Source organism: Thunnus maccoyii, chromosome 21 (assembly GCF_910596095.1).
Source record: "Thunnus maccoyii chromosome 21, fThuMac1.1, whole genome shotgun sequence".
In the NCBI taxonomy this organism is placed as follows: Eukaryota; Metazoa; Chordata; class Actinopteri; order Scombriformes; family Scombridae; genus Thunnus; species Thunnus maccoyii.
Genome location: NC_056553.1, coordinates 19,399,337 through 19,425,586, shown reverse-complemented (window position 1 = coordinate 19,425,586; position 26,250 = coordinate 19,399,337). Strand labels below are relative to the sequence as shown.

General features: G+C 39.5%; 1 protein-coding gene across 12 annotated transcripts in view; it reads right to left on the bottom strand.

Moving 5' to 3' along the window:
• col11a1a (collagen, type XI, alpha 1a) overlaps positions 1-26,250 on the bottom strand; it is a 119,822-nt gene that overhangs the window by 87,799 nt on the left and 5,773 nt on the right. For 2 of the 12 annotated variants that reach the window (XM_042398810.1, XM_042398820.1), the window contains exons 1-5: positions 16,729-16,949; positions 15,127-15,249; positions 14,094-14,169; positions 12,181-12,244; positions 4,099-4,618 (exon numbers count right to left, since the gene is read on the bottom strand). In XM_042398810.1, coding sequence (XP_042254744.1) covers positions 4,099-4,213 — 115 coding nt within the window. In that variant the 5' untranslated portion in view covers positions 4,214-4,618; positions 12,181-12,244; positions 14,094-14,169; positions 15,127-15,249; positions 16,729-16,949. Of the gene's footprint in view, positions 1-4,098; positions 4,619-12,180; positions 12,245-14,089; positions 14,170-14,515; positions 14,589-15,126; positions 15,250-16,728; positions 16,950-26,250 lie in introns of those variants that run through there. The other 10 variants (XM_042398821.1, XM_042398822.1, XM_042398817.1 and 7 more) reach the window with 8 other exon arrangements.

Sequence of the window (26,250 nt, the reverse complement as noted above, 5' to 3'; positions counted from 1 at the left end):
AGAAGTCCCTGTTTCAATATGAATCTATTTCTACCGAATATTAATTGGTACCACGAGCACTACTCAGACTGCAGATGGTTTTCACAAGATCACCAGCTAGTCAGTGCAGATTACACAACTACTTGAGCCCACCATTCAGACCTAGTAGGCAAAAATCTCACTGCTGTGAGTTTTTCCTACTCAAGACTTTCATTCATATGGATGGCAAGCAACAGAACACATTGAATGAATATTTTAAGTTTTCTATGTCACTTTATCATGCTGAAGGTATTTTCATATAAAGGGCCTGGCCTACATCTGGTCTACGTATCTTCCAGAACCTCAAACAAAACCGGCAATGGGCCAGATGCACTTCATGATGCAGGCAAAGAGAGCTGGTCAGCTTCAATCAGCGTAGTACAAAACTCTAAACTGTATGCAGTCCAAAAAAGCAAACATTCTTGGAAGAAAATGTACATTTTTAGAACTCCACCAGCAAGCCAGTTCACAGCCATCATCTACTTTCTTCTCTCAAAATTACATGTCTTTCTGAAGAAAATTTGTGTGGCATGGTCAAGCTCGGTTAGAATAAATGAGCATCTTCAGTGTCAACTCAACACAATCCAACTCTTTCCCATTTAAACAGAATAAAGAGAGGAAACAATGAAAACAAAATTATACGAAAGCATCAGAAAAAAACGTGATGTTGAGAGCAAAGTTAGAACACTGTTACTACTAGGAATGCCATTACTGAGGACAACTTGGCCTTTTATGTAGCTAGCGAGGATGAACCAGCTACTTACTTTGGAGAGTGAACTGAGGACCTCATTGTGAGCTCCTGCAGAGTTGCTTTCAGTTCAAACTCCAGGACTCATATGTTCCAGATGTGGCAATTTGGCCAGGCTACGACCCTCACACAGAGGTGCTGAGAAAACGTCAATACTGGCCAATCCATTAAGGTGGCCAAATGAGTATGTACAGGTTTTAAAAGAGTGCATCTGATGAGCTGGTGTGAGTTTGCCCTCAGGGCTAAGCAAACAGACCACATAGCTACCAGCAGAACTCAGGTGGTATGGAGGGATGGACCTTCCTAATAGTCTGGAGGAGAGAAAAAATTCAAGCCAACCCTAAGAGGCAACACTGCCTCTATTGCTCAGTTACTGGATCACCCAAACATCGTTATGCAAATTGTAGAGGCATTGGGGGGAGGGAGGGGCAGTATGATGCATTACCATAAGACATATGTAGATCGACTAATTTGATATCATCGATGTCATGTTCACAGGTGTACAACAGTGTAAACAGCGTGTTCCAAGAGATAACACAACACCATTCTCAGGACAGAGGCCAACAGAGGTCTGTCTCAGCTCATCTCTTATCGTATAGTATGTGAGATCTGAGCATTCTGGTGTCATAAATCCCCCTCCTGCTGTGTCATTTTCAGCCTTTACACCTTTACAGAAATGTGAAATTGGCTGCTAAACAGAGGAGGACCTTTTCACCTGCTGCTCCCTGAGACTCTAATAATATCTTCAGCCAGAATGTCTCTCTCTCTATATCCCCCCCTCTCCCACTCTCCTTCCATAACTTCCACCACGCTGTCGGCTAAAACAAGACGGCTTTATGCTGGTGTCATACCAAGGAAACTTCACTGAGACCTACCCAGTTTTTCAAAGCATTTTTTTCCCTTCTACCCCCCACCCCCCCTTGAGTTTCCTCTCATTAAATCCTTTTACTGTACTGCCTCCATATGAATATCAGAGCATATTATCACAGTATTTAAACCTATTTAAGCAAGATCCAAACAGGTCATGTAAAAGCTAGAGAGTTCTCTTAAAAACCACTGTGGTCATGCCTATTTCCGAATTTGAGTTTGAATTTGAAGCAAGATTTCCAGCTGCTTTGTGTGGAAGGAAGAAAAGCTTATCTCCAAAAGATCCAGCATGACTATAAATATGTGACAGCTTCAGTAGCACAAAGGTCCAGCAAGGAGCTGATTAGCTGATGTTCCTGCTTGAGCACATTAGGGAGAGGACATTAAGGAGAGAGAAAATGCTAGCTTTGTCTGCTGGAATGCACATCTGAGCTTGCGCCCCGGGGGCTGAGAAAACGTGTCTGTACACTGCTAGATGGAGAGGGCACCCTGCAGAAACAGCTTCGACTGCCATAAAGAGCACAGAAGAAACTGACTAAGATCCCGGTAAACAGAGCCTGCAGCAGAATGCTTAGGATTTTTAACAAAAAAAGAAGCAGGAGTTGATGAGTTACAAAACTACTCCAGTCCAGTATCTTCTGAACTAGCAGGTTGTAATCTTAGCAGGCAACGAATGATTGTAAAACGAGAAAATGTGAGGTGGATAAATGAATAAAAAGTGAAAGAATCATGGTTTATGCAATGTAAATTGCAGTTTCAATTGAACTGCATTAACTCCAACTTTTGGCCATTTTCCATTTTAACTTCACTGATCATTTGATTAAAGCGTTGAGACATTTGCCCCCCTAGGGACAATGAAACCTTTTCTAAATCAATTGCATAAACTAAAAAGTATATATACAGTATATCTCATTTTAAAAACAATGGTGCCTTTCATAGAAATTGAAATTGTTGAATAGAATAGAAGTCGACACGGTGAAGATAAAAGATATATCCTAAATCTATACCTGTATTTGTATTCAGTTATAAATCCTTACAGAGTTGGTGTAAGGCCTATGTAATCCTGAACCCTGTGACTTGTGGCCATTATGGCTGCAGGCTAGGCCCATATGCAGGCCTGCTCTTTGAAGGCTCTGAAATCATAGGGAAGTGCAACAAGGACCATCATCAAATAACTGCTCAGTACTTAGAGGGGAAGCATTCCCACCAGTCACACAACACAGCCTTGTCCTGCAGCCGACCAAACATCTAAGTGCAAAGTTGAGGGGAAGAGCTGGGCACTGGGGGGGTTGCACAAGCCAGCTTTTGGCCTTCAGTGTGGACCAGGACAGTGTGGAGATAGGGTGAACCTGCCTGACCACTGAGCCCCCTGCAGACGCACAGGGGCTTTGCGCTCTGCACCCACAGGTATGAGATCCACTAAGGTCTTTGAGGAAATGTATTTCACTACATATTTATTAACACACCAATGCTGAACAATACGCAACATCCCTAATGTCTGCAGAAGTTGTTGTGTGCCAAATAACCATCAATTAATCATTCATCTTGAATAGTCTATCCTCCACTTCCCATAATAGGATTTTATGCTCTGCATTCATATAGATGGCATCTATATGACTGTATTGAGAATCTGCTCAAAATAAAAAATATCTATAGCACTCCAAAATACCGCACAACTCAGTATCAATCTGACAAGAATATCAGATTACATGTTAATATTAGTGGCATCGGTCTTAAATTGCATGTTATCAAAGTCATGTGTCTGACAAATGTCCAGTATCATCTGGCAGAGGATATCCACCCTGCTAACCGTGTCCACATCCACCTAGCGGACCACAGTTCAAACAAAGAGCTTTTTTCAGTCTAAGTGAATCTTAAATAGCGAGGAACACTGCTGTGTTCCTGAGCTCTGCAAGCACATACCAGCGGGTTAGGATGAATTTAATTAGGCGAGGTGTTTCATCTTCGGGGCGGACGTTTTCCATTCATGCGTAAAGGTAGCCCGCGGTAAATTGTCTGTTAATGAATATAGTGTTTTGGCCAACAAAATATGTGCAGCTCAAGATATTACCCCCCTGAGAGCAACGTGAGAGCAAGTACTGTCGAAGTTGTCTCTAGAACAGTGTTTAACAGTCTCGCTTACTACAGTGAGCAGGGTACAGTTTTACTGTACTTCACTAAGCTTTTTGTTTGGTGGCTTCTTATTCCAGCGCCGTTCAATCATACAGGTGCATATTACCTGTATGATATCACGCTTTAATGTGACTACTTTTGTTGAGGTGCGAAAAAAACACATGTTGCATACATTTGCCTGTGAAGTAAACATTACATTATTGTGTCCAAGTGAATCTGGTAATCCCCCCAATCTCCATCATCAATTACCGAGTTTCCCAAACGGCCGTCGCTTCGTTCCCTTTCGATCAGATAAAGTTCATTAAGAGACGATTTGCCCCTAATATTCTTACCTGCTGTGACATTGGTAGCCTGTAGAACCAGGGTTAAAGTGATGAATGCGGTTACAGTGGAATCCATTAGCCACCTTTTCGTTTTCCACCTTGTGGACCACCTTTGCATCTCCATGGTCGGGCGCCCACAAGTGAATACAACTTTTGGGCGACTTCAGGTGATTTTTAATGACGTCCCTTCCACAATCCCAAATGATGATGGAAACTGTCCTACAAAAAAGCCATAAGTGAGGAGTTTTAGCCTCTTCTCTCAGCCACAACGAGGCCCCCGATCCTCCTTCCCAGTGCCCAGCCTTCACAGTGAAGGTAGTCGGGCTTTAACCAAAACGCACAGAGTGCAGCCGGTACACTTGGTGCGTCCACGAACAGGAGGGCTGGGCAAGCTCCACAAACCAGAGCCACGATTACAGGGAAATGACAAGGGAACCAGCCCCCGATTAGCAAATCACGGGGCTGGAAATTCTCCTTCGGGTCCACCCATTAGCTTGGTAATGCGCCCCCAAGTCTCTCCAGAGTGCGTCTGAGGAAAGAGGGAAAAAACTGTGACAAAGTTGATAACGACCTGGGAATGATGAAATGGCAAATGTGAATGCAAGGTATTTCTAAAATATTGATAAACACAGGTCCGGCCCACTGCTGTTATTGTGAGAAATGAATACAGTATTTAGTGAACACAATTACGGATTTTATTTTAGGAACTATTTTAGGCATACTTTTTCAACAGTCCTTCATGAAAGAAGAAAAAAGAAAAAAAGCTATTCATAAAAACATCTGTAATAAATAAACTTACAGTAACCAATCGTATAAGAAATCACAACCACACATAAATATATACATAAACAAACATGCAACAATCATATAAATAAAATACAAAAAATAATGATGAGCTTAATTAACTTGAAACTAGATGTGCTGGAATCAGTGCAGTGGTGTATGACTGTAGAAACACTGTATTACCTATAGTACAGGTACTTGAGGTTTAGTATTATTGTATACAGTATGTGTCACACTCCACTGATCCAAATGTTAGGATGATTAAAAATAAACAGAGATGGGAAAGAGCAGCATAATGAGAACTTTGATCCTGGAAGGTCTCATAGATGGGTGACAAATGAAAGGAAACGCCTGAATAAATGAGTGGAGAAACATAACAAATGCAAATGCTTCCATACAGGTCATGAAGGGTGACTGAATGTTTTAGATGAGCATGAACATGTCAGTCTATGGCCTTCACAGTCACCAGATCTCATGACACATGGAAGATTTTGGACCAACATGTCAGACAGCGCTCTCCTCCACCATCATCCATCAAAACCAAATGAGGGAATATCCTTTGGAAGAACAGTGTTCATCCCTCCAGAGCGTCGGAGATGTGCAGAATCTATGCCAAGGTGTAATGAAGCTGTTCTGGTGGCTCATGGTCCATAGCCGAGCACCCATTTACACACTGTATGCACTGAGGTGTCCTTACCTCACGCATCATTTCTTCATGTACGACACAATGAACTGGCAACGACTTCACTCTAGGAGACATTTTTCATCAGTTGCTCTGTTTTCAAATGCATTTACTTTAAATTTCATTTATACTTAAAACATCTTTTGGTTCAATTTGGATCATCATATTCACTCAGACACACTCAACATCCTTTTTTATTGTGCCTTGAATCTTTAAAGAAATTTGGAAACGTGCTTTTAAGTTTAAAGCACCATCAGATTGGAATGATTTGCCTAACTCATCCCTAACTATCTACTTGTTCTTGTTTTTGATTGTATCTTCCTTCATTTTTGTTCGTAGGTAGACTCTGTGCTTTGACATATTATTGATTTGATTCATTTATTTTATTTCTCATTCATTCTTTGTACCAATGACTCATGTAACAGAAGCAGTGGGTGGGGTTTGGGATGGTGGGAGAGCCCTTATGTGTATGTCCATGTGGACGTTACTATGTTGATTGTTTTGCGTTATTGTATTGTTTCATTTATTATCATTATAATTACTAATGTATTTTGGTTTTTACATGTTGTAACTTTTATGTTTTTGGCCTGAGGACTCCCTCGAAAAAAGATTTCACATCTCCTCTAATTAAATTCTGAAAATGCACTGAAAAGATATCAACATATATAATGTATATATCAGTCATGTATTAAAAATCCTCAAACAATGGACGTTATATTTCTTTCTAATTTTAATATTTCTTTTGTTGATTTACTCTATCTTGTGAATTATTTATTTAAATGTCAAATATACTGTATGTCAGAGTTTCTTTATCACTGAATAGGTACTGTATACAGGGTCACTATACTTTTAAAAGCTACCTGCTTTGTTAACTAATGGAATTATTTGCCAACAATGTGAGATAACCCCACTTGTTCCCAATGATCCCTTGTTTCAGGAGTATCCTAAAACGCCACACATTATGGCAAGTTGACTGAAAAGCACTTTTGGACAACACTAAGGAGTGATTGCAAGGGGATGAAGGATTCCAGGGTTCCTCATTTAATGGCCTAGAAGCAGGGGTCAGTTCAGAGGACAGTTAGCTCCTTGTATCTCTTGGCTCACTCCAGTGAAGGCATGGATACTGACCAGGCTCTGTCTGTCAGCCAGCTCGTCCTTCCCAGCCAGCCAGACTCAGCCTGTTTCCAGCCAAACAGTATCAGATGCTCATCCTGGATGCCCAGTGGCAGAAAGCAGAGCCATTTCTCTGGGATGAATTGGTGTCTGGCCAGAGAAAGTTTAATGCAACATTTTTATCTTCTCATGGTTCAGAGAACAGGAGTAATCATTCCCAAAGTGGGCTCTAGTGGCTTCCGTAGATTCTTGTGGAGGTCCCCGTCGTCCCTTTAATGGAGATGTGCGGAAAGCCCAGTATTTGTATTTGTATCTGTATTTACAGTGAAATGATTTGTATTTGTATTTAATTAAAAGTGGAAATAGGTGTGACAATCCTGTTTATGTTTTTATTATACTTCTAATTTTAGGATAGCAAAGGGTTAAAATATATAATAATAATAAATAAAGTGTTCTTGAATAAACTACTTCACAAAGGAGGGTTCCCTCACCAGGTCTCCAACCCCAGTCTCTCAGACCACAGACAACTGCACTGACCACTCAGCCAAATCTCAACTCTGCCAGACACACAGACCTGCAGCTATTTATAGAGGGCAACAGAGACAGCAATGCAACCTCACTACAATATGAGTCCTGACCTGCAAGCTGTTATTTTACTGTTAACTGTTTTGGGTTTTTTTCCCCAAAAACAAATAATTTTTTAAATATTTGTATGAAATAAATATTCATAAAAACCCACTATTTGTGCTTTTCCGGAAACTGTATTCAGATTTGGCTTCCCCCCTGCTTTGTAAAATCGGTGACAGCTTAATCTCTCTACATTCTATTTCACAGGGAGGTATTCCAAATAGAGAAAAAAGAAGTGCATGGTGTTCCTTTGACGTTTGCAGTTACAGGTTTCACTCTCATCACTAGTACCTCCCACATATACATTTTTACCAAGTACCAAATCATAAAATGTTTGACAGCCTTTACTTTAAATAGTCAAATTTGCACTTCAAAGGAGATATTAGTGCAAAGGCGATCTGCAGTGGGTGATGCTGGGGTGACAGTGGCAGATGGTAGCCTCAGGGATAGTGAGGCATGCATATGATTTGAAGTTTGCTGGTTTGATTTCCTGTAGGATGGGGAAAATCTGGACAATCAGCAAGTCACATTCCCCCTTCATTCAAGTAACCCTGCCAGTACACTTGCAACCCACTAAACCACAGTTCCTCTGTTAGAGATGCATTGTGACCAACAGTAGATGTCTACAGTGCTAGGAGGCTCTCAGGTACTGTATATGTGCTGGGTGCAAATTCAAAGACAAATTCAGCTGAGTCAGCTGAGTAGATAAAGTAGCTGCAGTACATTTAGCAGCAGTAGTTATGGCTGTATTATGTGTAGCTGCAGAATGTAAAATGATAGGGTTATATGGACAGATGATAAAGATAACCTCGGTAAGGGCTTGCTGTATGTTTTTAAATGTCCTTAATGAAGAAGGTGGTGATAGTAAAAGTACTTTTAGAATAAAGTGCAATTCAAAGTGTCACTGTGATGTACTGCCCAGTGGACATTTTGACTTATCTAAGTTTTTTTTCATTTTATAAATTGCATTTTAACAGATTCAGAACTTAAACTTTGAACTAAGCATTTGTAGTCATTCAGTCGATTTATAATTCAAAAATGTGAAATCGGTGTGTAAAACATTGTCTGTCTCAAATATTCTCCCATGATTACTGCCAGCATGTGCATGTAATTGTTATAAGCTGTGACTATATTGACAATCAGCCTTTGTCCACAATTGTAATTGTCTCCACTAATGAGATGGCCCTAAAACCAACAGATAACTAAGCCAACTAACTGCTGCCAAACAAGTGATGAATAATCTTTCTGGCATTGTGTTCTACTCACTTTGCAGCAGTTATGATCAGTGATCCTGTACAGTATTCTGTGAATGATGAGCAATTCCTTTCTTTGAAGACCCTTGTTTTGAAGATGTTTTGAACTGGACCACAGATTAGGTATTGTGCTGCCATCATTCTTTTGTGACTAAGGGGCTTATTTTTCCTGCCCTACTTTTTTGGACCTCAAAAAGCCAAAATCGATGCAAGTCATGATATGTGAGAATATGTAACCCATGTTTCAATCTAGCGTTACATATTACTTATAAACTGATGCAATGGCAATTGAGCTGTTTTTTGTTGTTTTTTTTTTTTTTTTTTTGCTTATTTAGCTGCTAACGCTACTTTTCTTTGAAGGTATTCTGGGCATGACTGATAAGAAGACAAGCTTAGGGCATACACAGCACTTGATGAACTTCTAGGATGAGATGCAACAAAGAAAAGGACTGCTCTACTCTCTTTTTTTACCACCAGTGACATAAACCATGAAACCATCTCAAAATGGATGGGTGGAACATGGTACAGTGATTGGCACATCTGACTGTGATTGTACATCCACATGCGAGCTCTGTGGATGTACATTTCATGTATGACGTTTCATAGAAAGTGCAGGTTTGTAGCAATCACAGCTGTTAAGCTCTCTCAAGCATTGAAAGCTTTTTTTTAACACTAAGTTCTTTATACAACAGACACCTCACAAAAATTCAGTGCATGTAGCTTTCTTTATGAATGAGACTGTAGGAAAGCAGCTTTTACTGAGGAATGCAAAATCTCAAACAGCTTAGGAGGGGTTTAATGCCCATGTTCCCTCTTGTCTATACAAATATACATATGGCCATGTCATGAATGAAACCAGATAAATAAAAATCAGGTGCCTAGGAGCAGCCATAGAACTGTTGCTGTTTTGTAATTCACTTAAGTAGGGGCACAAATGCAAACCGCAGGTCAGGTTCCTTCAGCAAATGAAAGCAGTTGTTGACAGATTATTTTAGGTAGCCATATGGCAAAGTCCCAGACCAACACATGAACTAGGGAGGCCAATAACATTTTAACCAAAAAACACACTAACTTTGAGCTGCAAAATGATATCTGAATTTAAATCCTGATAATTATTTTAAATATATGCTGATGGACACATGTATTGTGTATGATATAAATAAAAAATGGTTAAAATGAGAATAGCCCTGTTATTTGCTATGAATTTTACCTGACATGGTATTGAAACACAAGCACTTTTCACAGGCACACTCGAGCCAACCACCAGCCACTGTCTGTCACTGTTTACACACTGCGCAGAGGAGAGTATAAAGAGCTCTTTCTCTACACTCACTCTAGTCCTCTGTCTAATACAAGTGAGTAAAAATTCCCCCACTTTACTAACATTATTTTTGGCTGGCACAGTATTTCATAAGAATAAATATGCTTTATAATCCTGTATCAATTGGTAGGTTTAGGCATCATGGATCTAAAAGGCTTTCATTAGTAGCCTAACCCTATTTTGGGTAATTTAAGGTAATCTGTGGAAAGCCGGGGTTTCATTTGTTTGAAGGTTTCAGTGCCAAGAATTCTGGTTGGATATATTTTGGGATATATTTTTGCCATTGAAATGGCTCTTCTATGTCACACGCTGCATCCTGCAACTGCCAACCATGTATTTTCAATGTGGTCTACCATGTAGAGTACCAGAATTAACATCTAGCTAAATGCTGCCTCCATTTTGAGAGGGCACATGCAGGCCTGTGATATACAATTATACAGAGTTAGTGTCAGTGCTTATTTTGTTCAGATAAACATACAGAATTATGACATGTGACACTGTGCATCAGATACAGACCTGATGTAGAGTACACAGTCATTTACTGTACTGCAATCTCTGAATATAGCATGTACTGGTTTTGTATCAGCTGGCATTTTCTTTGAATTTTCTTTGAATTCATGAATCTGTTCAAAACATGTAGCTACTACTGTCTCTAATACATTCTTTAGTATTTGATCTCTTGCAGATTTCTATGGTTGCATGTGTTCTTAGTCACCAGAAAGGGAGATTTTTCAGAGCACTGCCATCACAATTTATAAATCATACATTGATTTACATTTTGAGCAGATATGAGCCATCTCTCAAATGTAGGTCAATGTATGATTTATGAATTGTGATGGCAATACTCTAAAAATCTAAGAATATTCAGATATAAGATGAACTTAGTTTGCATATCTCAGGACTGATTTAGTATCTTTTGTACCTAACACAAAAGGTATGTTAAACATGTTTTTGTTGTTCACACTGATTAGAACCCACAGGTCTGTATCACACATGCAGAGAAAAAAAAATCTCTGTTGTGAACTTAAGTCAGTCTGGCCTGGGCTACAGGTGTTTGTAATGGGAAGCAGCCTGATTCTGTACCACATAAGAGAAAGGAAGCGGCAATCTTGCAGCCAGACATGCAACAAGCCGTTTATATGTCTCAGAAAGTTAGGAATGTCCTCCTGTCTGAGCACAATGTAGCTGAGAGGCATCAAAAGTGATGGCTTCAGCTGATAAAAGTATAATTTCACTTCTACGATGTTTCTATGTGTATGAGATAACCTTATAATGCTGTTTTATTAAAGGCAGTGTGAGTGGCAGTGTGCCACACTGAACAATAACAATAGCTGGGATCCAGATCTTGGGTATGTTTATGTTCGAAAACAAGAAAACTCGAGCTACATTTTTGGTTAATAACATTTGTTTTAATGCTTTTTCGTCCATCGACCTTTTTAAAATAACTTTTCTCCACTTTACACTCATAAACCTAAGCCAACCACAGGAAAAGAGTTCCTACATGGCAATTTTCAGCCATAACATAAAAACTTTGTTTAAGTAAAGTCTATGGGGTTTTTGAAAGTTCACAAAATTGTTGAGGAGCACAGCACGATAACTCTGTGTGATAGCTTCATGGACAGTTTAAGTGCTACACCAATTTCCTTCCCTTAATAGAACAATTTAACACCTACTGCGCAGCTCTACTTTCAGCCAATCATACACGAGTTGAATGTAGAGCTGTATGTTCACACCACCTGGCTGGGGCAGTTCTCCAGTGAGCCCTCAGGACGAAAATGTAGAGTTGGGAGGGTTGCATGACCTTGGTATGTGAGGCTGCGGCTGTTAAAAAACAGACGGCAGATATATTCTGCAGCAAATATTCTGCACACGTTCTGTTGCACCATCCTTCTTACAGGTGGCAAGGTGAAAGTTAGAGGTCCAAAATGTGGGTATAGTCTGTTGGGACACTGATTTGGTGTAGCTGGACACAGAATGGGTCTGTGGGCTGGTGTTTAGAGGTCATGGCAGTGTGTGCTCAGGTGGCCAGATGGTGGGCTACTGACTGCAGTAGGGGTGAAGAAAGCAGGGTATCACTCTGGCTGAATGGGAAGATAGAGGGGCTACTGTGAAGTGAAGGTGGGTGGCCTCAACTAGCTCTGGCTCTGTGTGTGTATTGGTGGTCTAGAGCATTCGTAAAGCAACAAAACTCTTGATAGGTCAGCGAACAAGCCATCTATCATGACTCCTGCACAGACAGATTTATGATTCAAACAGAAACCAAGCTTAAGCTTTCACACCAGCAGTACAGAATAGCTGCTCAATACACTCACATTTGAGAAGAAACAGCAATAAACTGTGCAGTCACAAACTGTCAGTTGTTTGATCCAGAAGTGGCTGCAACACAAACACAGACTTGGATTTAAACCGAATTCCAGACACACATTGAAATGATTTTTTTTTTAAAAAAACATGACAATGAATTATCATTACAGTTGGAATTTGTTAAGTAATAGACAAGACAATGTGACAATAAATGTCAAGATAAATTCACATAGAGATACATGTATGTGTGCGTAGTTATGCAAATATTAAGCATTTCTCTCACTTAAACCTCCTAAATCTTTCACTGATGGTTTAGGAGACTTAACATATGTACTTGTGTGTTTTTGTGTATTTTTTATTTTTGTATTGATAGTTGTTTTTATTAATTGTTGCATTCTTTTTGTATTCATTATTATTTACTGTTGTCTGTAAGCCAAATTGCCCTTCTGGGACACTGAAGTTTCACTCTACTCTATTGTGCTCCATTCTAGACTTCACATTTGTGAGACAACCCACATTAAATTCAAGGCGAAGTGACAAATACAGCATGTAGCATTATAACAGCCATGTTATTTTACCTTGAATCATGTTATAATGTGATTACAAAACTCTCATAAAGTGCCTCAGAACTCATGAGCAGCACATATGTTACCAATATAGAGCAGAGGTTTGCTCTTCTGAGCAGGCACTGACTAAAATCTTCTTTCTCACATTTCCTGGTTTGCTCTGTGGCCAGTCGAAGTCATGCCTCATTCACAGAGCTTCTTTTCATATACGTCTGTTTCCCCCTCCCTCCCTGTGACTGAGTTGTTGAGAACTGTCCTGTAACAGCACGCAGTGTTCACCCGCAGGGGTGGCACTGAAATACTGAAATGGAAGCCCATAAGGCAGGGTTCACAGACTAGCTGAGTGATGCGTTGTAGAAGGTATACTGTGTGTCACTATTCATATTACAAAATGATAGGGTGTGTGTGCTACTGTTGCTGTTTGATGTGGTGGAGTTTGGATTCATGTTTGATGCAAGTCTGTCTGTCTGTGACTGCCACATATCTTATGATTGTAAGGGAGCATCTGAGCACTAGCAAGCTTTTTCATTTTCTCATTAAGGTCCTCCCAGTCACATTTGCTGTTTCAGCCCATATGCTGTAACCTACATGATAATCTGTTGGTATTGAGTCATTTTCACCACACAGCTGCTTATAGCTCTAAAGCTGTTCCAAAGACTTTTTTTTAAAGATTCTATCCCAACTAAAAAGAGCACAAATAGACCAGTTCATACAACTGCATTTATAGCCTTCTTAATACAAGTAGTCATATATATAATGCTGGTGTATAAATGCAAAGGAGAGCCATTATGTGACTGTAAAACATCATAATTTCAGTTGCAAGTAAGAATAGTGCTTTGTAGAAAAGACATGACTACAAGCTGACGTGGTATTAGATAGGTACAGTACCAGTCAAAGGTTTGGACACACTTTCTCATTCAAGGAATGGGAAGGTGTGTCCAAACTTTTCACTGGTACTGTAGATGCATTAACCTTCACCTCTGATGACCCTTTCATTTGTTCATCACTGAGATGTGCCACAATACGTGTTCAAGGATAGAACTTCAAATAAAAGATGCTCACTTTGAATTGCCCTAATTGTTTGTAGAGAAAGAAACACTTTAACCACACTGCACTAATTATGTAAGCTATGTTTATGAGGACAGAAGTGGAAGAAAAACTTGAATATTGTGAAAACGATCATCTTAATTTGGCCATGTCCTCAATTACAGAGGTTGCTGTTTAGCAGCTGACTCTAGTCTGGCATGCTATAATTCCCAGAAGCACTTGAAGGCACCAAACATTGTCATGAAGTGATAACACATTTTTGACAAAAAGTAAAAGTGACAGAGTATTCACTGTGATGGATTACCTACTGTATGTCAAGCAGGTTACACGTTTGTGCACGTCGATGCTCATACCACACAGTCATGGCTTGTAACCGGTGGCTGCCTGGAAGATAGGAAACATCCATCAGTTTAACAATTCTTTACATTCATCACTCTAAACACCTGTGCTTGTTTTGAAAAAAGAGCAGTAATATAAACTGTTCTTCATTTGCTGTATACAGAACACAACATACAGAAACACTGGCTGCAGAAAACCTTTGGCTGAGGTAAACTGTAAAGGATTGATTGCATGAGCAGTGAGACTTACCCAACAATACTACACACCACAAAACCCAACACGTCACGAGGATTTTCTAATAGTGATGCAAGGAACAGACCTGTGTCTGTCTTTCTACTGAACAAGCACATTTTAGCACAAGAATATGTATCAGAAAGGTAATAATTTATACCTAAATTACCATACAGTAGTCCACGTCATGTATGCCAAAAAGAATGCCAAACAGAGCAATCCATCATAAAGATCTGTAAAGTCAGTCCAACTGTCAAACTATCAAAGAAAACAGAGGTGGCCAACAGAGTCTGAGCAACAATGCTACAACATTATAAACACTTAATATAAACATTATAAACATCTTGTAAAATTTAAATTCATTTTCTAAAAATGTGGGTAAGAACAAATGTCAAAGCTCCAAATATAGACAATGTCTTTAGGGACTTTTGTGCATTCTCCAATGAACTTAATAAAGTCTTTTCCCAGTTGACAGTGCTTAATTACTTGAAAACACAAGCTAACTTGGTGGTTGTTAGTAGATATTCCCAGCATTCTTTTTATTGCCTCAGTTCACAAACTGCAAGAGGATTTGATTATAAATTCCTAGTTGTGTAATCTGTTCTGCTTTTGGCTGGCAAACTCACTGACTCACTGTCGGCAGACTGATTGAAAAAGGATAGGATATCACGCTGCTGTTTTGTGCAGCTGCCCCATTTGACCTTTGATCCCTAGGGGGGTGGTTGGAGAAGAGGTCACAGCATAGCTCAAGACAAGTCATGTAGCACTCACCTCCAGCCAGAACTGCCTGTTCTGTGCTGCTCGTGCCGTCTTTACTCTGTCAGGCTCTAGCGAGTTATCCAACACAGCCCCCCAAGGCGAGCTTCCAGTACAGACCCTTGGTGTTCAGGTATGCTGCGGAAAAGCATGTCGGAAGAATGAAGAGGGAGGGGGAGCTCAGTGCAAACCTTCCTCTTGCTGATTAGGTGATTAGACAAAATATTTTGTCTGTGTCTTTTACTTTATAAGCAGGTGCACTAATGAGGCTTATTAATGCTAAAATGCTGATAACACTTTACAACTACACAACTTAATTGTTTCCACACAACACGTTAATACTCCATTAAGCAAAGGACTGCTAATATGTCAAATCCAAAAAAGACCATGGACCTGGTATAGACCATTTTCAACAACAGACATTTTAGCTCCTCATTGCGGGAAAGGCACAGGTGTACCAAATAATTTTAATTATGGCTCTGCTGCATTTGGGTGTGCCAGTAACCTATATCTGAGGCAACATGCACAATACCAAGGCCCTGGCCCTTGGACACATACTCTACATGGAATACAGCCATTATTAATGTTATTAGTTACATCTGTCATGGAAAAGGTCCACTGTGCATGCTGGCTCACCTGTAGGGCTTACTACCACACCTAATGGAGCCATCATTAATGTTACTAGTTACACTTGTAGTTTACTTGTCTTCATGGTTTTGCAGCTCCATTAAACCTGCATACAGAACTTTTACATATAAATGAACATCCGTTACATTCAAGCCCTTGCAAGTTCACACAATGCTGATTAAGCCTATCGCCGCCAGCTAAATCTCTCTGTATTTCACAGTACAGGGAGTTTTTTAAATCTGGTGTCTGGCCGGATGAATGCATACTGCCCATGCTCAATGGGCAGAGCATGTGCACCAGAGACTTCCACCAGCTGAGTGGCTAGCTTATAGTTGGCTGCTAACTTAAATGGGGATAAAATAATTTAATCGTGTGGCTTATCTATACTTTCCAAATGTTATCAGACTGAATGGATCAAATTCTGATAGTGAAACAAGTCGTTTTGCCGGAACAGTAGCAACAGAGAAGACTACAGCGGAGCCTACGACGTAAGCACATCAACAGTGTTTTTGTAATTACTCTCACTGCTAGAGTAGGGAGACAAAAGTCCCACAATCCAGCTTTATTTATGCATTTGTTATTAATACTGAATAAAACAAGTCCCTGAAACATGATGTAAATACTGGTAGACCAACTAGAAATCACCACCCATCTTATTAACAGGTCTTTGTTGCTTTTTCTTTTCTTAGCTAGTTTCAGCATGCATGGTTCATTTTGTATGTGCTGACATCTGTTTTTGGCATTTCTGACAGGAGAAACAATATACAATATATAAGCTTGTATATTGTTATAACAATATATAAGATAGTTTGCCATTACAGTACACAACTGAAAAACGGCCATGACAGTTAGCTTTAACGTTAGCAACTGTAGCTGTCAACAGTTAGCCTAATTAATTTTACACTAGCAGGTTTAGCCAAACAGAGAAAATTACATATCATTATGAAGAGAGATTAAGCACAAACACAAATAGTTTACAGAGGAACTTACTCAGTACTAAACTCTTCTCTTATACCAATGGTTTCTTTTGACTTATCTTCGAAGTACTGTGCATATAGAGCGCCATGTCAAACACACACAGCTGTACTTCATTAACACTTAATTGTGTCTTGAGGGTGATTGGCTGGCTGGGCTGGCTGGTCTGGCTGTCAGTGCCAAAATGAAAGCAATCAATAACTTGTTTGTTGTCTTGACAGTTTTTTGGATGTTGGTCATTTGAACAGCTTAAAAAAACATATTACAGAAGCAATATGCCAGTGGTAAGAAAGCAAGCATGTAAGAAGCAACTGCATCTGGATCAGAGAGTTAACAATTACAATTCTTAAAAACCACACAGTACTATTCTGACTGTCAACAATTAGTTAAAAGTTATTTGGTCCAACTTTGTGCCAACTTTGTGACACCTGAACCTGCAGTTATAGGCAGTAGTGGGAAATTTAATGTCAGATTCTTACTTCCTTCCCACCTTAGAATGATAGGATAAATAGTCACACATTTAAGTGTAATATCAGTGTATTACAAACCTCTCAATATTACTTTTACACTTTGTGAATTATTGTGGATGTAAAAAGATATATAAAAAGCTAGGCCTATTTGAGGATTAACAGTGAGGCTAAAGGCCTTAACTGAGAAATAATAACATTATGAGAAAAGATTATTATTGAGGCACTACTGATAGTGAATCTATGCAGGATATATATTTCTAGTGTTTTTAGCAGAGCTGTAAGACTATATCTGGAACCACTTAGAGATGTGAATGGTGTCCGTATGTGGAGTCTTTTGTTACCAATGCTGTTGCGCTCTCAGCGGTTATATTATAATGCCTGCTCAGATGATGTCAGAGCAATGTAGAGTTTTACTTTAAGTTTATTTTGTTTTATTATACAGCTTTCTTGTTTGAAAAAAAGTTAATGTGAACACAGAGTCAGTACCTCTTAAAGAGAAATCATGTGAAGGAATGGGAATTACTGGGTACAGCTGACATGGGGAGCTGATAGTTTTAGCTGTTTCAAATCTAGAGAATGTTTAGGGAAGGCCTTTTGTGGTAATGTCAGAAATCAATGCAGATAAGATTATACCTAATTGTTGTCTTACATGGAAAGTTCTTACCTAGAGCCCAAACAACAGTTGCAACCACATCACTTAAACCCCAAACTATTATATGCACATCACCACTGCTATTAAACCATCTCTTAGTCAAAGCAACTTCAAAGGATCTGTAATATCCCCAGAAAACATAATTCTCTTCAAGAAAAAGTGGAGGACGCCTGCTGTAGTCCAGCTGTGTGTCTCCATTCACCATGTGGTTCAGTCAAGCCCAGGGAGGTGCCCGTGCATTAGAGAGATAATTAGCAGTTTGGAGACGCTAGTCTGGCTGAACCGGTGGATTGGGGTGAAGTGGAGTGAGGAAACATCAAACGGGATGGCATAGGAGAACACAGGGTACGGAACTCCTTAGTAAAATTGTGATTAAGGGATCTTTGCACTGAAATAGAACATCTGTGTCCCAGTATACATTTGGCTTGCTAACTTTGCAAGTTGAAAGATTTTACAACTGCTGTTGCAGTTTCACTGCCAGGAGGCAAAAATACGCTGGATACCAGCTGACTGTATATCCACGAAGCATGCAGTCATCTATGTTTTCTTATCTCTAGAGAATGGTTATAAAATGTTTAGGATGGTTCTTGATCATTTTTAGTCACACTAGCAGTGTGGGTCAAGGGATGGCAATGTCTGTTCACCACATTGTTCCAGCCTGAAATGGCTATATTTAACTATTGCTACTGTTGGATGAATTGCCATGAAATTTGGTCTCCAGATGATGAATCCTAATGACTTTGGTGATCCCCTGACTTCTACCTCAACCCTGAAATATCTACCTATCAAACAAAATGCAATGACATTTTGTATAGATATGGAATGGGACAAATTTTTGTAGGGACATTGTTCCAAGATGATGTATTCTGATGACAGAACATATACATTTCATGCCAGAGCCCACCGTGGTCTCTTAATACCTCTGAATAAACTGAGTACATACATGATGTCAAAGCAAGCTGCTGAGTGGGAAGGAAATATTTGAAGTGCATATGCGATTGGTGTTACATGTACACATAATGTGGAATAATTATTGACTGAGTAGTTGGTAGTCCGTGTGGTCTTGGATAATAACAATCATCATCATCTGTTCAACAGGTTGTTTTTATTTAATTTGCGGGATTGCAAATGCAAAGCTCTCTTAGTGGCACTCCTTCAAACAATTTAACGCATTAGGTGCAAATTTACTGGTGGACTCTCGCTAATATCACTCATCCTGTAACTTTGACCCTGAGCCATTACTCTGCAAATCCTTAGATGGTATCTCTCGGTGGTTACTGGTTTTCAGTGTTCAGATCTGCAGGCAACATTCCTCGCATTCTGCTTTAACCCTGGATTCCTGACCTGCCTTCACCCTCAACAATCTCCTTCCAGAGTGGGTGACACTGTGTTTGATCCCTGCACACTTTTTTACCTTTCTCCACCAAGGTATCTCCTATGTGGCCAGGGGGAGAGCGGATAAATAAATATGTGAACTGGTTGAAGCCTGTGCATCGAAGTGCTAGTTGCATTAACAGAGGGGCCTCATTATCAAAAATCATATAGGGCAGTTACGGGCAGAAGTGTGCGCACTGGCCAGATGTAAAGTATCTCTCCATTTGGAAGTCTGTTTACATGGATCCTAAAATGGTGGAATTTGGTGTTCAGTTTCACCTGTAGAATTACAGAGGATTGTTATCTTTTCACTCAGTTTCAGAAAGTTGAGATTTGAGTGCCACAGCTCTACTTTGCGATTGAAACTGAGATCGGCTATGATGCAGACTAGTTAACTCCAGCACCAAAATGAAGCTTGAGGCGATGTCAACAGTGACTGACTGTAGCTGCTACTTGCTTCATTTTGTGATGTCTGATGTCAGCTCAAGAGAATTTCAAAACCTGTCCTAAGAAGAGTATTTACTACATTACAGTATATTGTTGTGCAGGTTTGGTTTAATGCTAAACCTACATATCAATTGGCTATCTCCTCTGCATCACCATGCATCAAATGCTTACTGGGATGTACTGATTAAACAGAGACTACCCAAAATTCATATCATTTCTGACTATGCCTGGTTCTTATCAGCTGTAGTGACTCCTGAGAATTAGAGGTTATTTCAGTATCTAAGATCCACCATGTGCCACGATTATCAACATCTTTCCTATCCACAATATGCAGCTTTAAGTGGCAACACACCTACCTTTTCTAAGCATTGTTTAGGTAAAGAGCAAAACAAAAATTATCTTTTATTCCCTCGACACATCTGCAGGCCATATGAGCCTTCAATGCTCAGATGGCTTTGTGTCTGTCAGCAGGATGAATTTGTCATCCTTTCTGACATGAATCAAACATATACATGAATACAAGCCTGTAATGGTCTTATATAAACAGCATGTTGTGTCTGTTAGTAACTAGGTGAAATATAAATCATATGTACCATTCATGTCAGTTTGGGACACTGAGAATTGGGACTCACTTGACATTTCACCCTCTCTCTGAAGACAAAGCTGTCTATGACTTGAGTGAAAGGTTATTTAATCTTCTAGAAGCAGACGATTAGTGGCTCATATCAGTTGCTTTAATTTTATCATTAACATTTTCTGTTTGCTTGCTAATAGTTTGTCTAGCTGATTAACTGGGCTGAAATGAGTTGTTTCTTTGAAAATACTAGGTATATGATAAGACAATTTACTCACTGTATGAAAAAAATACTTTAGATATGGAAATAGAATTATTTTTAGCAACACTGGTGGCGTGGCTCTAGGGATGGCAATGTCAGCCAATCGCCCAGCCCACCACTTTGCTCCAGACTGAAATATCTCAAAAACTATTGGACAAATTGCCAAGAAATTGCCATGAATCCTTCTGACTTTGGTGACCCCTTGATTTTCCTCTAGCACCACCATGAGGATGACATTCATTGTTCAGAGTAGGCTATTTATATCTCTTGACAACAATTGGATGGTTGCGATTGCTGTGAAATCTGCTACAGATATTCAAGGTCCCTGAAAGAGAAATTGTAATGATTTAGGCCAATATGTCAAATTTTCAATGTGTTCAATACTCTGGATTATGACTAAATACCTGCAGAAATAACAACATTCTCAACAGCTTCAGCTGTATTTAGTGCTAATTAGCAAATGTTAGCATGCTAACACACCAAACTAAGATGTTGAACCTGGTAAATGTTGGGGCCAGATGATACTGGAAAACCTGTGATGCAAATGCCAAACTTTTGTTGTGACCAGTAACTGTAAGGTGGTGCTCTATACTGGCTTTCTGTCTGTTATCAGGAATATAGTCTTTCACTTTTAGTCCATAAAGACAGACAGGTTATTGCAGATTGTGACCATTAAACACAACAATGAGAGTAAGTAGTAAAGTAGCAATACACTAATTGTAAAAATGCCTCATCTTTCAGGACAGTTTCTGAATTTGTGGAAGTCACTGTGAAAGTCACAACTCCCTCTGTGCAAACATATAAATGGCCCGTTCAAACAATTAGCTTGGCTTGTATGCTTCTGTAATCATGAATGCCTGGACTGAGGGATCACTGCTCTGAGCGGGAGGAAAGTACAGACATGAAACTCAAGTCACTACATATTGGCATTCCACACCAATCCGAGAGATAGGCTTTGTCAAACACACACACATGCACAAGGTTAAACAGACAGACAGGAAGAGGAAGGGATACAGCTGCCTCCTCCTACCATATTTCTACTGACAATATGAAAGCTAGCTGGAGTCACTGTTAAATACATACATAGAGTGTAAGAATGCCATAAAAGTCTAAAAGTTCTTTCAGATGCAGTTATTAAGAAAACACGGAATATGTGAGATGAAAATGATACATCTTAAAGGTGCAAGTTGCTCTCAACCCAAACCAGTTTTCCAGATAAATAAACCAAAGCTTCTCTGTAACATATTTATATAGGCACAATGGAGGCATGATATATTCAGGCCCTGAGAGTTTCAATGCAGTTTCCATGCAGGCTGCTGGAAATACACACACCACAGAGGCCCGGCTGCCCCATTCATTGCCCCAAATCATGAAAGAGTCCATTTAAAGGCTTGGAGGCTGGACATGACCTGGGTTTACTGTCTACGGTGTATTAACCTTCTCTTGGTGCCCAGTCAAGGAATACACAGGCCATGGGGAGTTGATCAGGAGTCTAGGACCCTGTTGAAGGTGCTGAGCCTGAGGAGTTTCTCTAAACCTCAACATATACTATATATTTTGTTCCTTTATGGTCCAGTACATGTAATTTTGTTTCCAAATATAAAACAGGAGGAGAATAATCTTCTTCACGATGTCTTTGCCACTAAGTATTTATATATTGTGAAGACTGGACTGGTTCACTCTGGGTCACTCAAATCCTGCAAACTGAGACAGGACCTCTTTATTAGGAAATCCCTCAAATTCACAAACAGGAATGGATGTGTGCAGTTGCTAAATTTCTACATCTGAGGCTAGAACCTAACTGGAAAGCATTTCTGTGGACAACCTCAAAGAGGAGATGAAATACCGGAGAGACATGAGTAGAATGCTGAGCACTGACCTTATTTCTAAGGCAGACATTTTGAACACCCAGGTGGGAAGCTGTGCAGCAGCGTAAGCTTGACAAGCAAGATTGGTGGATGATTAAATTATATTGTAGGGTTAAATATTTTATATATATTATATTATTTTTTTAAATGTGTTTTACTTTCTTTTTTTTAGTTTCCCCTCGCAGTGCCGTCCTTGTTACTTCTAACTCCCTCTGTTGGCCCAGGGAAGACGTGGACAGCCACGTGTCACATGAAATACTGGTGAAAATAAGTGGCTTCACCAAAAAAAAGCATAACACATAGAGGGGTTCATATTATCCCACCCAGATCCCACCTCCTGACCAGGTTCCCCAACCAACCAGTAGGATGTGAGAAATCCTGTAACACTGTCAGGGACTCATAGTTGAATTATCTCCTGGCAGCTACATTACTGACTTTTTCGATTAACGTGAATTTTTCAACACAATTTCTAATTTTTTTATTGATGTTTCAACTGGGCGAGTTTAATGTACATTTAAAGTTGCTCTAATCAATATTTCTATATTAACACCGGATCAAACGCCTGACTGTAATGTAAAAGGTGTCGCTCATAATGACAGATCCAAAGAGAAATATTGCCAGACTCTGCAGGTCCTCTCAGTTCTATGGGAAATTTGAGTGTCTTTTAACTTATTTGGTTTTATGGCCCACAACTTACCTGTTTTAATTAACTCTCATTTATCTTTTTAATTCCATTTTTAGCAAAAAAAAGAACTCTAAAGTCCTGTTGCACACTTCCTGCTGGGACGGCAGAACAATGACGAACAATGGTGACGGAACACAGACAAAACTGGTGAACATATAAGCAATATTAGATATCTGTGCATGCAGTTTAAATGTGAGTGACAAGTGCACCACATATGGCAACAAAATTAAAAAGAAATAGGACCGAGCTGTTTTATGTTGTGTGTTATCCTCTCTCTATAATGACTCAGTTTGTTTTTCTGATGAATCATCGAGTGGGTGCTGAGCTTTCCTAAAACCTATTGACTGGAATAAGACACTTACTCTGTTGTCAATCGATGTGAGATTGTCTTGATGAGCGCATCAGCTACAAACATCAATATTCATCGTGGTAACTGCTTTGTACTTTATAATGTCTTGCTGATAGAATAAAGGCTTTTTCTGACTCAGCTTCCCTGCAGAGGCAGAAACAGCTGTTTCATCGTGTTTGCCATTAAAGTTGTTAAATTTCAAGGTTTTCTTGGCACGAAATATTCAGTTATCTGCAGCATTATCCCCCAAAATATTGCCCTCGGCCCAGCCGTTTGAACCTGATCACTCTTCCATCAGACTCGGCTCATTTTTTCCCTCTCTCTCCCAAGCTACCACATTCCCCATCAGCATCTCTCTCCCTTTTCCCCTCCCTCAGTCTGATGCCTTACATCGGAGGGAAGAAGGAGGATCAAGTGTCTACCGTTCCTCCCATCACCTGTGAAATTTCAGAGCCAGGCCACGGTGAAAGGGGGTATTGTGTCCCCCTGATGAGGAATGCCCTTGCGTTGCTCCTCAAAGAAAAGGCTTCATTTGGCCAGGAATTTGGAGGCATCTCGAGAAGTGTAGGGGAGATTTTCTCGGGGGTGGGGATGGGAAGCTGAAGGTCTTCATAAGGCTGAACCTAGAGGGACAGGCCTTCCCTAACTGGTACTCAATCCGTGTAATACTCCTGGATTAGCATTCACCCATCAGAATATCACTCCAAGGCCAGAGGTGGTTAACGTTTTTAAAAACCTCTTTATCTATGAATTAATAAAGAACAATCTAACAAGGTCTGTGAAAAAAGGCCTTTTAAATTCGTCTTTAGACATATTAATAAATGTTTTGGTTAACTTATCACTGTCTGATAAATTATAGTAAGACAGAATAGGTAAACTGAAAGTAATTTTCAACCTGCATACAGTAGTTGGAAATGTCAGACTCATTACTGCTGCAGGAACTGTTATTTCATGTGGCAAGGTTGACACCTGCTGGTGAAAATCAACAACTAAACATTTGGTGTGTATGGCTGTTAATTGGAATGCATTACATGGTGCAGGGGTTTACATTGCTGGATTACAAAGTGCATATTATTGATACAGATACTGGTAATATTACTAAGATTACTATGAAAATCCTTTTTGATATTTTGATAGTGTTAATATCTCTATAATTGCCACTGAAGTATGATTTGTAGTCTGTAACAGTAACCTATAGTGAGTAATCATTAAATGTTCAATTCTGTATTTTGGAATTGTTCTATGAAAGTGTTACTATGCTGTCATGTTTGCATTGATGTGTTGTGTGTTGTTCTTCACTGTGACCACTGGAAGGCAGTAAACAATCATTTTTAATACACCAAAGCTCAAATGTTACCACCAACTAGCATCAAGGCAGGCAGGAGACTCCTAAAGCCCTCAGGCTGAAGGACTGGTACAACTTATAAGAAGAGAGTCACCTGACAGTTGGAGGTAGCCAAAGACATCAATAGGGTTACTTTGAAGGAGCTTGTGAAAGGTTACTTAGATTGATCTAGGTAAAGCTCACTAGCACTTGGCTCGGCTACCCCTGTTGTCACTTTGCTTTCATCTTGCTCCTGGTTGCAGTCCCCTGAATCTCCCACTTTATCACAGGACAGTTTACTAGAATGTATTGCAGGGCTTTATATTGTTTAATTGCAAAGTATACATGATCAATAAAGATAGCCTATCCAACTATCAACTTCAAATGCTAAATAGTTGTAAAAATGTTAACAAATTACTTATATATATATATATATATATATATATATACATAATATCCAGAGTCGGTCAGCTAAATCCTATCTGTTGTATTTTAATTTACTGAAGAATAGGCCCAATCGGCTCCTTTTTATCAGATTTTACAGATTTTTATCATCTATTATAAAGTTGGACAAAGTCCTAATGGTTGGGGATTTTAATCTTCATATTTATAACATTATGTGTAATGCTGCTTCTGAATTTCTTAATCTCACTGCGTCCTTTGATTTTAAGCAATATGTATCTGGCTCAACACACACAGGTGGGCATACTCTGGACCTTGTTTTTATACATGGTATAGATATTGAATTTTTTGGCTCTAAGGACTTATATGTAAGTGACCGTACATGTATTTTATTTGACATTTGCTCCACATTTGAGTCTCAGCCTACTTGCCATATGAGATGCACCTGTATCATAAATGAGGCTGTGGCTGTCAATTTTTCTATGGTGTTTGACAGCAATATTGTTTTAAAAGGATGGAAACGTGGACACTTTAGTCCAATAATTTAACACTCACTGCTCCTCAGTGTTGGATAAATTGGCTCCTCTGAAACTAAGAGAGATCTCCAAAAATCCATCACCATGGATAAATGAAACTATCCGGACATTTAGGTGAAAATGTCGAAAGACTGAGTGCTTGTAAAGCGAGCTTTGTGGCTTTCCACGAAGCTCGAGGTTCACAGACTGCATCTCAGAGAACTCATGGGTACCCTCAACAATATGGTGAAGGCTGAGAGATCTTCTTATTTCTCTAATCTAATTACTGCCAGAAAGAGAGACCCTAAAGTCCTGTTTGACACAATAAACTATATTGTCTCTCCCAGCACCCCTAAACTTCCAATCTTATCAAACAGTGACTACAATAACTTTCTTAAATATTTTATAGACATTGATGAAAATGTTTTGGGCAAATATCTCACCCATGTCCAGTCCGCTTACTAGTGGCTCCTGAAATCCATCCATCTTGGACTCCTTTTGTCCTGTGTCCGTAGATAATATTGCAGCCTTGTTAGGACAAATGAAACCCCCCTCGAGCTCACTAGATGTCCTATCAACCTCTATGTTTTTAAAGGTTTTTAACTCTATTGGCCC